Genomic DNA, 13,226 nt, shown 5'->3' with positions numbered 1-13,226 from the left:
GAGAGAGAGAGAGAGAGAGAGAGAGAGAGAGAGAGAGAGAGAGAGAGAGAGAGAGAGAGAGAGAGAGAAACAACAGGGGGAGGGAGGGTTAGATGAGTTTTACTGCTCGTGTCAAACCGAGGCCGAGACATGCTTACCTGAATATTCATGTGAGCCGACATACTTGGCGTTACGTCTTGGTTTCTTTCCTTTCATCGTCTTGGAGGGAGTGAGCTGGGTCGGGTTGAATAGATAGTATATCTCTAGAGGATGCCAGCGAGGTAAAAGTTCAGTTCCAAGAGCCAAGCATTGCTTGTTTGCCACCAACGAAAAGCCGCTTGATGCTTTCTTCACCCCTGCGAAAGAGGGAACGCTCGCTCTATTTCTAGGTGGGGGACATGAGCAACGTTCAACCTCATGTGACTTGTGGAAGCGGATGAGGATGAGGGGGAAGACAGAGGGATCTTGAACAGTTACGGGTATTAGGTGGGGGTATGCGCGAAGTGCAGACATACCGCGGTATCCCTCAGGTCGAGCAGACGTCATGTTTTTTATTAGTCGAGCGGTCGAAGAGGAATCGAGAAAGACGGCCAGTGTGGAGATGTCGAACTGCGGTCAGCTTCGAGTCTGCCACTCTGCCAGGACGACTTGCTCCGCTGGCCAACAATTGGCCAGACGAAAATTTGGTCAGACCGCTGGAATTGGGGGTCCAGAGCCAGGGAGGGAAGGAGATCGCATTTCTCCAACTCAGGCCCGTCCCAAGGGTTCATGGGTTGGTTGAGTCAACCTCTAAGGGTCCAGGACCCTTGAAATGGCCCGGGGCTGTTTAAGAATAGCGCCTCTGTTTTGGGAACCCCAGCCATTTGGATTCCCCATTTGGGGGAAGCTACGATTGAGGGAAGCCACCTGACCCTTTTACGTGGCAGCCCTAAGCTCAAGAAGAGAAGCACTCGCGGGGTAAATGGAACTAACGAACTGACGAACTCGCTCCTTCGGGAGTCAAAAATAACATCCACAACCCGCTGAAAAGGAAGAATTCTGGCGGCCAATCTCTCATGCCATCTTCCGGCTTCCTCGGTATCAGCTCCTGTCCTGTTCCGTAGAATACGTGCTACTGTTACCGAGTATCCCGTACTGTCCCGATTACGCATCTTATTCCCGAGGCTGACTGCCTCCCTTCCCGCAAAGGAAACTCCCGAGCAGAGGGAATGAGCCACGATGCACGACATTCGTTGGATCTCCAATCGTGTGCTGTCGTCAGCAGGCGGGCATGGGTCAGGATCTTATCGGTCAGAGTTGTGCTTCATGGGCGCGCGGCCCGTCCCTCATATTCCTCTTCCTTTGCTGACCGCCAATACGGGGCAAATGAAAAGATGCGCTTGGTTTGGCAAGTGTTCTTGGGAAGGCTGGTCTGATAAAAGGTAAATTATGAGGCGAATGCCAACTCGCGACCTACGTGGTATAGTATGTACAGCTGAGGCGGCAATGAACTGGTAGCAATGGTTCCCTGAGATGGAGGGTGAACTCTCTGCCCGACTTGCCAGCATGCTCGCCCGCAGCCTGTCAGGAACAGCCAAAACTCTCCAGACAAACCCCCCACTGAACTAGGTTTGTGCGGTGCCAACGCATCCAATGTAATATCCATGTATGTATGATGCCAGGTCCAACGTGTCTCTCAGGGGCCTAGCATTCCGAGTTCACTGGATATCACAGTCCGTTCTTGACCCGTTGCCCTCAATACCGGCAATTAAACTCTGCAATAGGGCTGTATGAAAATTCAGCCCCATTAGGACAGCCAACCTCGAGGGAATTATTTGTATGTATGTATAACAGCTTGGACAGCATGGAGGCATTTCAGAACATGCCTGTGCCTTTTTTTTTCTTCTTTTTTTTCTTTTTCACATCGGGAGAGGCACATGCAAGCTGCCGATCTGCGTATACCGAATAGCATAACCTGTCTTCTAAACGGTCGCTAGGGTGATTTAATATGGGTGTCGATTTAGTCTCAACTGAAGACAGCGGTCAAAGATGCGGCGCTGAGAGACCAACAACAACTTAAGTGAATTAGCACAAGCCCAAAAGGAGACGGCAGCACCCTGATTTGGAAACGGTGGCTGTTCGTCGGACCAGCCGGCTCACAGGGCCGGCTGTCAATCATGGGGGAATCGAAACCCGACCGCAGGCGTCAGGGAGTCGTGGGCCCGCAGATGCCGCTAGCCGCCCCCACCGATTTTTGGTATTTGCTGGTCGCGTGTTTCGTCACAGGCACTCCATTTCAAGCAGCCCAGCCAGTTCACCCCGTCTTGGTTGCCAAGGGAAGAGAGACGAGACACCCCATTAAACTCTCCAATAAATTTAAACTCCACTTACACCTGGCAGGACAAGGCAGGGCTGCCTCGTCCCTTTCCGTCCTTCAAAACTCTTGCCATGCGCCGTAACAGCACCACCTGCCTGCATTCTTGGACCACGGCGACTTCCCGAATTCTTCAACCTGTGCAACCATTCGCGCATGCTTCTCGATCTTCTCGGCTCTCTCGACCCCGTACGTGTTACTAGCAGCAACACCGCCGGCAGCATCATCGTCCGACCCTTCCCGTGCACCTGCAACCTGTCCGCCACCAATCGAGCCCGGGCGCCTGGCTTGTCAAGGTTCCGACCCGTCAGGCCTCAAACTCCCGTCCCCCGATGGTTGTCCACCACGGCCCAAGTCGCGCCCCCTTTAGCTCGCCCCCCCCCCCAAACCGCCAAACAGCCTCTAGTCATCTGGATCGTCGTCGACAGTGTAAACAAACTGCCCAATAGCCCCGGGGATGACATCAATAAAATAGCTTGAGCATCCAGGCGCCCGCCATAACTTGCGCCAAGCTGCTCTCGACCACACCTCCAGGAACTCTGTTTCCATCGTTTCCCCATGTCACCATTGCCCACCATGACCAGGCTCCCCTCCGAGTCGTTCTGGCCCTCAGGCACCATCGACACCGACATGCGCCTTCCCTTGCCAGGCCTCGGCAGCAGCGACTCGTCCTCCGTCATTTCTCCTCTGGCCCTGCCTCGAGGCGCTGCTGGCTACTTCGACCACGTCTCTGTCAACGGAAATAACCTCTCCCAGCTCGCTGCCGCTGCTCATAATCCTTCCAAGAATGCTGCCCCTGGAGCCTCTCGACGAAGTCAAGTTAATTCCCCACTCTCGCCGGGCGTCCGCGGTCCGGCTCTGTCCCACGTACCTCAGTTCCTATCACCACATCTCTTGCCGGTTGGGAGAGAGGCACAATACAATCTTCAGCAACATCGATCGACCAGTCTCCCTCCAACTCGTCGCGAGCCCCGCTCCAGTACAGGAAAGCCCAAGACTACCATCATCATATCCCAGCTAGGGGCACCGGCTGTTCCAGGGTCGCTCCAAGGCTCGACGGAAAACTTGAAACCTGTCAACGGGGCAGTTAACTCGTCCAATGCTCCCATGTCAGCCATCGGCTCGACTTCGGCCGCCCACCCACGCAGAACCTCGACAGATTCGGCAAGTGCGCCCTCGCAGGTCCAGACGATCCGTCGTTTGGTTCAACAAAACGGTCGGATAAGGGAAGCTTGGGAGGCTGAGCGGAAATACCTGGAAGCGAACAGGGAACGGGCTGAGGAAGTTTACAAGGAAGAGCGAGCTCTCATGGAGGACGAGAGAGTTGAGTGGGAGACTGAAAAAGTCGGTCTACTGCAAGAGATCGAACGACTTCAGCACCAGATCTTGAGCCTTGGCGGTGACCCTCGATTCGCGAGAGACGGCAGCGTTTCGAACGCCAAGATCAACTTCGTTTCTTCTCATAACATGCGCGGCGGCGCTATATGGGAAACATCGCCTGAAAGCATGAGAAGCTCGCACTCTTCGCAAGGAAGCGCACAGCGAGAGGGGCGAAGTGGCCAGGGCGCTTCCCACGGCTCCCGCATGCTCAGGAATGTTGCCTCTCTTCCTCATCTTCGAGCCGAGCTGGAGAGGCCGAGCCGGGGCACCCTAGGTCCCCTGTCTTTCAGGCAAACGACGGGATTCTCAACAGAACCCACCACCAATGATAGTCTCACGCCCATTGTCGACGTCCAGGAAATCCACCCTGATCTGGAGGGTATTCCTATCAAGTCCAACACTATTCAGAAGCCTACATTCAAGGATACGCCTTCGCGAAGTGAATCGCAGGCGTCCAGTAGAGCTTCATCTCCGTCCAACAAGGCGGCCACCACCTCACAAGGGCCTAAGGAGCAAACACTCCAGGTGCTGGCTGCCGATGAATCGGACCGACTTACTATGCACGCAGGCCACACTCCAAGTCACTCTCTCTCGCTTCTGCCCACGATGTCTTCCTCGGGCGCGGCTACTGCGACTAGCAGTGGTGATAGCACCCCAACCTTGCACCAGGGAGACGGCGTTGCTGCCGAAGAGCTGCCTGCGGGTGATGCCAGCTCAGGAGTTCCATCGCACCCCGCCGAACCTTTTCCATCTCTGGCAACTGCTCAAAACAATTTCTCCGAGGACCACCTTGAGCCGATTTATGAAGCTAGTGAAGATCGCGAGCTGAAGGGCCCACTGATGGTGAGAAATATGCCAGCGCACGACGAGATATTCTTCCGGAGACTGTCGGACAAACTCGAAGAGGTAAGCAAAGACACCATGGCAGCTCTGCCTGCTGTGTTGAGGGGTGTCGACTCTGCTTGCGACAAAGTTGAGGAGCCAAAGTCAGAAAATACGTCCAACGCCAAGTCCGACGCCCAACAGGAGGTCGTTGCCAGCAAGGACCAGAGTAGCCCGAAGAGCGGCGAGGAAGAGGAGCTAGATATTCCCCTCAAGATCAAGCGAAGTTTCAACTTCGGAGCTCCATTTGGCGAATTTCGTTAGAGCCGCACAGTCAGTGGCGGCTCGCAAGGAGCTTCGCCTCGGCGCCTGGATGTTACTCCAGCGTCGCCTTGGACAGCGGATAACCTGTCCGCCCCTTTTGAATAACGTTCTGTCCATATTTGTTCTCTCCACCTTGACCGCCTCACTCTTTGCACATACCCACATTTCCCTTCTGGCTATCGCCTGCTTTTCTTTTCTTCTATTTGAAGATAGTTCATATTACTTGTGGACCGTCAACTATGGGTGTTCCCTTTGTTTTTCCCTCATCCGCATCACACTAGTGCGAGAACATACACGGCCCCTAGACTTGTGCTTTTTTCTTTTTCATTGGCTGAATATCCATCTGGCATGAAACGATGACGAAAATAACCCAAATAAAATAGACGGGCGCATTCGACGAGCGAGGCTTTCTTCTTCTACTACTCTACTACCGTTTTTTCTCGCATCGGTCTGGAACGGGACGCGGTCGGTTTTTTTCTACGGTTCTGACATTAAAGCAATAATACCCCTTCCTCTCCTGCGGGCGCGCATTAAAAAACCGAAAATGGCAATCTGGTAACGGCGCGGCGCGGTATGGCACTTCCTTTAGTTGGCCACATTATATCGCTAGGAAGCAGGCACGGAAGAAAAAGGGCACACATAATCCCAAGAGAAGGGGGTTTCTCTTGGCGGCGGGAATGGAGGTTTTAGCATTACTATTTTTATTCTTGATTTCCTTTTGTTGTTTGGTGTCTGCTGGGTTGACTGTCTGAACGACTAACCAACCGCGACACAACTGGGCTGGATGGGCTTGAGTGGGATGGATGGGCGGACGGACGGCTTTTTTGTGTTTTTCGACAATACCCCTCTTTCTTCTACTTCTCTTTAACAGGCTTATATGCTCGCTTCGTGTGCTTACTTTACTATTAGATAGTAAGTAGGATTGTCGGTTCGCCTTGAGTTTTTCCAAGGCATAAAAAAAGAATGAAATGAAGAAGTCATGAAACCAAGGTACAGTGATTTTCCCCTGATTTGCTTAGGTATTCTTAAGTGATCAATTAGTTCGACATTTTGACTTCGACTCATCATAACACTTTCTAGAAGATAAGGACATGGGATCGTACAAATCAAAAACGTACTCTTCATCCATCGCGTACTCGCTCGTGATATGTAGGTGGGTTTGAGTGTACGTGTCTCTTTCAAGATCTTCAAAAAGAAATGATCAAAAGAGAATAGGGAAGATGAAAAAAAGAATAAAAATAAAAAAGATTATTCACTCCGGTTGTCCAGTTCCCAAATTTCCAAATGCCCCTCCCCAGTAGGTAAATAAACCAAAACCAGAATCGTACCCCCCAAAAAAGTTTCACGCTTTCCTCCAACGCTTTACCGTCAGGGCCCTCCCTTTAAAAACTCCCATAAAAATGTTTGAAATAACCCGCGACTCCTGCCCCCAATCAAACTTGGACGTGAGATTTTTTTGCTGAGAATATCTAGGGCCACTCAGTAGGGCCAAACTTCTCTCCTGGGGCGACAATGCTTTTGACGGCCAGGGAGTTCATGTCAAGCGTGCTGAGGGCCTGGTTGTTGCCAAACCATTTGGGTCCGTCGGAGCTCGTCAGGACGAGGGCGAAGAAGACGACTAGGGTTGACAAGATGAGGCCGCAGTCGAGCGCAGCCGAAGTAACGTAGTTGTACTGCAGCCACCAGCCCATCTTGCGGCGGCGGATAAAGTAGTTGAAGACACCGCCGACGATGCCCCAGCAAAAGAAGATGAATACTGTGGCGGGCGGCAGCATGCCCGACCCGCCAAAGACGAGCGGCATGTTGACATAACGCCAAAAGCCACGCGAGTAGCGCCGGGCGAGAAAGTAGGTCGCGATGGGCGCAATAGCGCCGACCAGCCAAAACCACTGCAACGAGCTATACAAGGCGCTGCCAGAAAACATGCGGGCTGGGCCGATGGCACCCCAGATGATAGAAGCCGTGTAAAAGACTTTGGCGTTGGGGCAGTTAAAGTGATGCCGCTGGTGTTCGCTGCAGACGTCGGGGATGGTGGCAAGAGCCCAGTTCATGACTGCAACCTGGACGATGGCAGACCAGACCGACGCAATCAGCTGGGACCAAAACATAACCCGCGGTGGCACCTTCATATAGTGGCCGAGCTTGAGGTCCTGGGTGAAGTAAAGCGCCTGCGACATGCACAGATAGCCGTAGTTTTTGAACATCATCATGGCAAGCGGGCGACCGGGGAGCATGTAGCCGACGATGAACTCGGTCAAGACGTTCAGCCCAAGCTGAATGTTGGTGATGGCCTGTACAATGCCGATGGGAATAGTCCAGACCAAAGGGATTAACATGCAGATGATGTATGCCCACCAGGGAAATTCTGTGTCCCAGGCGCAGACGACGACGAGCGAGAGGGCAATCATGACGCCAAACAAGACTATGTACCACCAATCCTCGGCGTCGCGGTACTTCTTCATCAGGCGCATGTGGACATCATCTTCCTGGTGGCGCGCGAGTTTCCACTGGGTCCAGATCTCTTTGCCGTGGTAGACAGCGACGTGGGTGATGACGGCCGCCACAGTAGCGAAGGCGAGGCCATATGCGAGCGCAAACTGGGTGGGGAGATAAAGAGGCGAGTAGGCCTTGTATTTCGCCTCATCAAACTGCAGATCGTCACCTAGAATCCTCGAAACATCGTACTGCACGCCGGTGTTGTCGTAGGCGTGCGAGTTTTGGACCGGCAGGTAGTCCGAGTACCACATGCCCGAGTAATGGATACCGAACGACGCGAACACGAAGAAGACGATGATGCCACCGAGAACGTTGGCCGTGGCGTGGAACGGCGGGATGAGCGGGGATTGAAGATATCCCGAAATAATGCTCCAGTCCTAACAGCACGGTCAGTGCTGCAGATGACAACCAATTCGGCAGCTCAAATAACTCACCAGGGTCATAGGAAGTAATCCATAGCCGCTGTAGCCGCCGAACAGCTGGTTGACAATGACGCTGTCGGGATAGATCCAAGTGATCCAGCAAAACCACTGAAGCCCCTGGAAAAGGTAGCCAGGGACCCAGTACCACAGAAACGATCCGCTGAAGATGATGAGGAACCACTTGTAGCGGCTAATGGTCCAACCATTGGTCCGTGCCGGGTCCGAGGGGGAGTGGTCGTGGAGGGTGTAGAATAGAGCGCAGTTGACGAGATCTGTAGGCCAGATCATGGCAGCTGGCCAGACGAGAAATCTCCTAGCCAAACCGGCAAGCCCATATCCCGTGCAGAGTGTGGTGATGCCAAATAGCAACTGCCACAGCCAGCCGAAATTTTGGCCGTACCATACCTGCTGGGCAATGATAACATCGGTAGCGTAGAGAGCGCCGCCGCCGTAGGCGGCCTGTTTCTTGTCAGCACCCTGTTCCCTCGAAGTACGCCTCAAGTGTACCCACATTAGACATCACCACAATGACGACATGTTCCTTGACGTTGAAGGGGCCGGGCTTGAAGTTCATCTTGAAGCCAAGGAACTTAATCTCGCGGTCGGGAAACACTACGTCCCAAAACAAGCCAATCGGATAGGCAATCAACTGAATGACAAATGTCGTGAGTAGAATGCTCGGGTTTCGAAGCGATAGCAACATGTTGACAGCCGAACCGATTGTGCATAGTAGTAGCCCAATCGACCAAGCCCGGATTGTGTTGGCGGGCATTTCGACATCGAAATTCCGGACCGAGGCTCGAACCTTTGAGAAGTTGCTTGTTAGAGCGCGTCCGTTGCAGTAACAAGTACGGTCTCTTTCGCGCGCGCGCGCGTGACAGACAATGCAGGGCTTCTCACTTCTGGGTATGGCGAATTGTCCTCGGCCAAAATCTGCTCAATCTCGGCGCCCTTTTCGGCATTCGAAGTCTTGAGCGCAACATCAATTTCGTCTAACTCGTCAAGGGGGAGGTTCGGATCAAGACGATGCATGTTTTTCATCTGCTTTAGCGAATTCAGCGTCTGGTAGTCGGCCGTGTCCCCTTCCATCGACCCGTTGTCCATGTCGGGCATCACGTTGCCGTCGACGTGACGCCGACGGAGAAACCTGAGAACCATGGCGGCGTGTGGTTCTCGGTCGGGAGAAGCGCCCCGGGACGCTTTCCGCGCAGCAAGGCGCGCGAAAGGAGAGCGGGAGACGCTCGCTCAAGTCGTCGGTGGGCCGACGCGACTCTGGAAAGAAGGACGGGCGTTGCTTGCGGCGCGAGCAAGGCACGGGAGCATTAACGTTAGTATATTTCGATCGTGGACATGGCTGCCTCGTGAATGGGGGCGATCACATCACAGCCGGGCCCGGCGACAGGAGGTGGACGGGGGCGAGATGGGGCAAGAATGGAGGATGGCCAACGAAAGGAGAGGGAAGTGGTGGATTTTCTGCACCCGGGCGACAAGGAAGGCCCCCGGTCCAGGCGAGCCACTGGTTGCGCTGCGCTGTGGGAGGAGAAAAGAGGGAGGGGTCTCTTCTGGAAGCACTGGGCAATCCGCTGGGCATCGCGGAAGATGCAGCCCCAGCTATCGGCGACCTGCCTAAATCGGACTGATGGCTGGGCTGATGGCCGATGGGATGACAGGGGGGCTCAGGAAATCGCAAGCGGGGGGCCAGCAGCTGCGGTCCGCTTAGACTCTTTGGAGAGACCTGGGGTTCTCTCTGTCGGCGAGGCCTTGGTGTTCGTCGATCCACCCGGCCGTGACTGATGCGATAGGGTTCCTTGTCATCAATCAACCTATCCGTGGTAGCGGGACCGGCGATCGCGACTTTTACTTCTCTCTAGTCTCCAGAAGCAGCAAATTTCCTGAGCCTGAGCCCGAGCCCGAGTCTGAGCCTCGTCGCGATTGAAAGGCGGTCGGCAGGCCGTGCTCGTGCTGTGCGCATGAGGCAGAGCAGCGATAAGTTGAACAAGCGACGTTGCACTCGCAGCGCCCAGCCCTCCGACGCTGCATGGCCGGGATAGGTTGTCTTGGATTGTGCGTCTTCAGCTGGGAAGTGGGCATTTGGGGCACCAAGTTTGTCCGCCCAGGAACTGAAGAGAGCACCGATCAGCAGCCAAACGGCTGGCAAAACGGGACGGGCGGGCCTGCTTCGACCCTTCTATCGCTCATCAGATGGAGCGCCTGGTGGCCACCGTCTCGCGGCCGCCCAAAGCAGCACGCCTCAACCAATGGGGTGCCAGCTCTGCCCTGTCGTCAATATCGGCGACCCATGAACCTTCTTATCTCCCCGTCGTCAAGGCCCTGAAGGCCGTGTCCGTCGCAGCCATGGTGTTCTGTGCAAAAGCATTCTCGACGCTAACCATCGTTCGAAACTTGGTCAGCATACAATGTTGACCGAGACGGCTTCCTGGCTCGTTTCACCAGTTGTCGAGTTGTCGGCATGATCGTTTGACAAGAATGGGAATGCTGAACAGCCCAAAGCTGACGGACTTGAGAGCGAACAGATTTGTGGGCACCGCAGTTTCCGTTTCTTGGCACAGGTTTTCAACGTTAGTCTTCTTGCCTTTATCTCTCCAATTCAACAAGCAGCAGCTTGTTCCGTCGACCAGCGACGTCGAGGCGGTTAGGTGGTATCAAAGATATCGTGAGACATGTCAGGTATCCGAGACAATTAATTAAGCCGATTCTTTTCGGACAGTTTCTAACACAAGGTAGCATCTGGTGTATCAGACTGACTGCAAAATCGACGAATCCAGCATCGGCGGTTCCTCGTCACATGAAAGCTACTGTGTAGTCGCGATGGTCATCAACGGAAGTCGCTATCCACAATGACCTTGGAACCAGAACCCAGGGTATCCTTTCCGTGGTTATCGGGCTGCGGGCAGGACCAATCTAGATCATCGTGACTTCTTTTCCAAGGAAAATCGTATAAACTTTTACTCCGCCCTTTCCTCTCAACCAAATGATGCACAATAGAGGACCAAAGGACCAAGGCTGTCGTTTGAAGCACCCGGATATGGACAGCGTGTTTCACAGCCCACTACGATGCGGCAAATGGATAGAGAACCCAGGCCAGGAAGGCACGGCTTCGGCGCTGCTCAACTCGGATTTACTGATACCAACTACTCTACGCTGAGGGAAACGACAACCCTTTCTCTTGAACAAACCCCCACGCTCTCTCCAAAAGCCCAGAACTTTGCGGCCAGCTGGTGTCTGCCGTTAGCCAATGGCTGTAGGAAGACACTAGGCCGTTTTACATGGCCGCCGGTACGGAGTGCCCCCTGCCAAGACTCTGGGGAAATTCCCCCGCCTCCTGGTGACCAAATCTGGCCAGAGCCCATACTGTGCCCATTCTCATCAAACTATCTCTCAATGCGCGAGGCAAGAAATCCGAATTCTGCCCCAAGCACCCAAATACTCGAGACAGCGTGTTATTTCCGATACTGTGGCGCAAACCTGCCAAACAAGCAGGAGGCGGGTCAGTCCAGAGTCGCCCGTTCTCGAGCTTTCCGTGTTCCTGTTCTTCCGCACAGCTTCCGGCCCCTATTCCGCCAAAGGAAATGTAGCCTTCAAAAGCTGAGGCATCCCTCGTGTGGCTCCCCAGGTGTTCACGTTTTTCCGGGTCCCGTCCTCCTGTGTCGGCTCTTCCCTTGCTATACTTCACCCAACCTTCTCGGTGCAATGCTTGGCAGTTGGCCGTGAAGTCGCACTAGGCCCTGGGCAGACGGACACATGCGTGGAACCGAGCGGCCCAGGAGTTCGGATCTTGATCAAGGATAATGATCCAAACGCTCCGCGGAACATGGCTACACAGTCGCAGTGCTCCTTGAACTACATCCCTACAGTATATGTCGCCGGCCTGCTTATCTACTGTACTCTGCCGTTTACTCGCAGACTGTTATTACAGGCTCCCACCCCCGCGGTTCTCTCCCAGCGGCGTGGATCCAAACAAAAGGCGGTCGTCGTTCGTTGCCGCATTCCATCTTCCTAGTCTGGTAGATGTGAGTGCTAGGCCACCATGTCGCTCTTTGGCGATTGTGGGGCAAGTCAAAAAGATGGGATGGGGACTACCAAAATAGCAACTCATAGATTGGAGTTCTCTTCCGGCTATTTGGGGATAGATTACCCTGGTGCTACCGCACACACGTGGTGGCTGGTGCTGCACACCACACCAGGTCTCGGCCGTCCGGTGAAATATTATCAGGACCTCATTAAAACTCTTGAACTATCTGTTGGCGAGGCACATCCCGCTCCTCCCCTCGACAGGGCTGACTTGACTTACCACTTCTCGGTTCTCGGCGCCAGACCACATGATGGAGTTTGACATGGTACTGTGGGGAAATATTACGCAGGCATCAACGGCGACGGCCCTCCAGTTTCCGCCGTTCTGTCGATGCCGGCTGTCTCCCACGAATCTAATCGAGCGGCCCTTTGCCAGATGGAAAACTTGGGTCCTCGGCCTTTTAGCCTGGCTAGACCAGCCGGACAATATTTCTATATCTCGACAGATATTTCTGCAGATACCCGTTCGTCTGAGCACAGGGGCTAGGTGGCAATCTATGCATTTCAACCTTAAAGTCACACAACTCGTTTAAAGCAGCAACGGATGACAGGAAGAGGTCGTGAGCCCCACGCACGTGTGTCTGCAATTGTGTTACCCCCATGGTAACACGACCCTTCCGCACGCTCATACCCGGTATGGCAAGCCCACCAGCAGACTGTTTGCTGCAGTAGCAGCTTTGTGATAAGCTATTCACCGGGGGGCAGGCCAAGGCTATTTAGATTAAGTGCTTCGGGAAGCAGTGATAGGGTTGGATGCTCCAATGTTACTCAATGGAAATATAGCGACAGACTGACTTTGGCCAAAATTCCATAAGGAGTCTCATACTCCGCACCAACATTTAGTTATTAGTCCGGAGTATTCGTGTCTATTGCACTTTCGTAACTCTAGGCCGAGGACAGATAATTTGCCGCTCTCTAGCAACTACGGAGCGCAACTATTTCACAACAGCAAAAAGGTCAGCTACCGATAGATATAAACAATTAAGCCGAATTCAATTGAATTTAGCAAAGAAAGTAATTAAAAAAAAAATTGATACATCGTGAAGACCAAGTCAACTACAGATGACATATATGGGGCTTGGCCGGGGATTGAACCCGGGACCTCTCGCAGAACAGCAGCTGTAGGGTGAACCCTAAGCGAGAATCATACCACTAGACCACCAAGCCAATCATGTTTCGATGGAGATGTCGTCTGAAACCCGCACCCAAGTATCAACATCGCTGCCATGGCTGAGGGGGAGGTGTTTACCCTGTGATCATTATCCCGTACATGCATCATTAAACTAAAAGTCCTCGTAGGGTTGAAGATTTTCTGCCCTTTTTTTTCTTTTTAGAAAAATTAAATTTCTTTGGTAGCC

General features: G+C 53.5%; 2 protein-coding genes and 1 non-coding gene across 3 annotated transcripts; 1 reads left to right on the top strand and 2 right to left on the bottom strand.

Annotated features, from left to right (window-relative positions):
• Window positions 1-2,890: 2,890 nt before the first annotated feature.
• B0T26DRAFT_647930 (uncharacterized protein) lies at window positions 2,891-4,858 on the top strand (the record flags this gene model as incomplete). The annotated part of the gene is made up of 2 exons (XM_060437952.1): window positions 2,891-3,887; window positions 3,954-4,858. 2 exons carry the CDS (start codon window positions 2,891-2,893, stop codon window positions 4,856-4,858), a joined length of 1,902 nt encoding a protein of 633 aa, XP_060295977.1.
• Window positions 4,859-6,327: 1,469 nt separating this feature from the next.
• B0T26DRAFT_645767 (OPT oligopeptide transporter protein-domain-containing protein) lies at window positions 6,328-8,934 on the bottom strand (the record flags this gene model as incomplete). The annotated part of the gene is made up of 4 exons (XM_060437760.1): window positions 6,328-7,731; window positions 7,789-8,235; window positions 8,288-8,581; window positions 8,677-8,934. The coding sequence occupies 4 exons, from the start codon at window positions 8,932-8,934 to the stop codon at window positions 6,328-6,330; spliced, it is 2,403 nt and encodes an 800-aa protein (XP_060295976.1).
• Window positions 8,935-12,942: 4,008 nt separating this feature from the next.
• Window positions 12,943-13,035, bottom strand: B0T26DRAFT_t114. Its single transcript has one exon. It is a non-coding gene; the product is annotated as a tRNA-Pro (tRNA).
• Between the last annotated feature and the right edge of the window lie 191 nt (window positions 13,036-13,226).

This window comes from Lasiosphaeria miniovina, assembly GCF_030549165.1.
Source record: "Lasiosphaeria miniovina strain SMH2392-1A chromosome Unknown B0T26scaffold_4, whole genome shotgun sequence".
In the NCBI taxonomy this organism is placed as follows: Eukaryota; Fungi; Ascomycota; class Sordariomycetes; order Sordariales; family Lasiosphaeriaceae; genus Lasiosphaeria; species Lasiosphaeria miniovina.
This window is presented reverse-complemented; position numbering and strand designations above follow the sequence as displayed.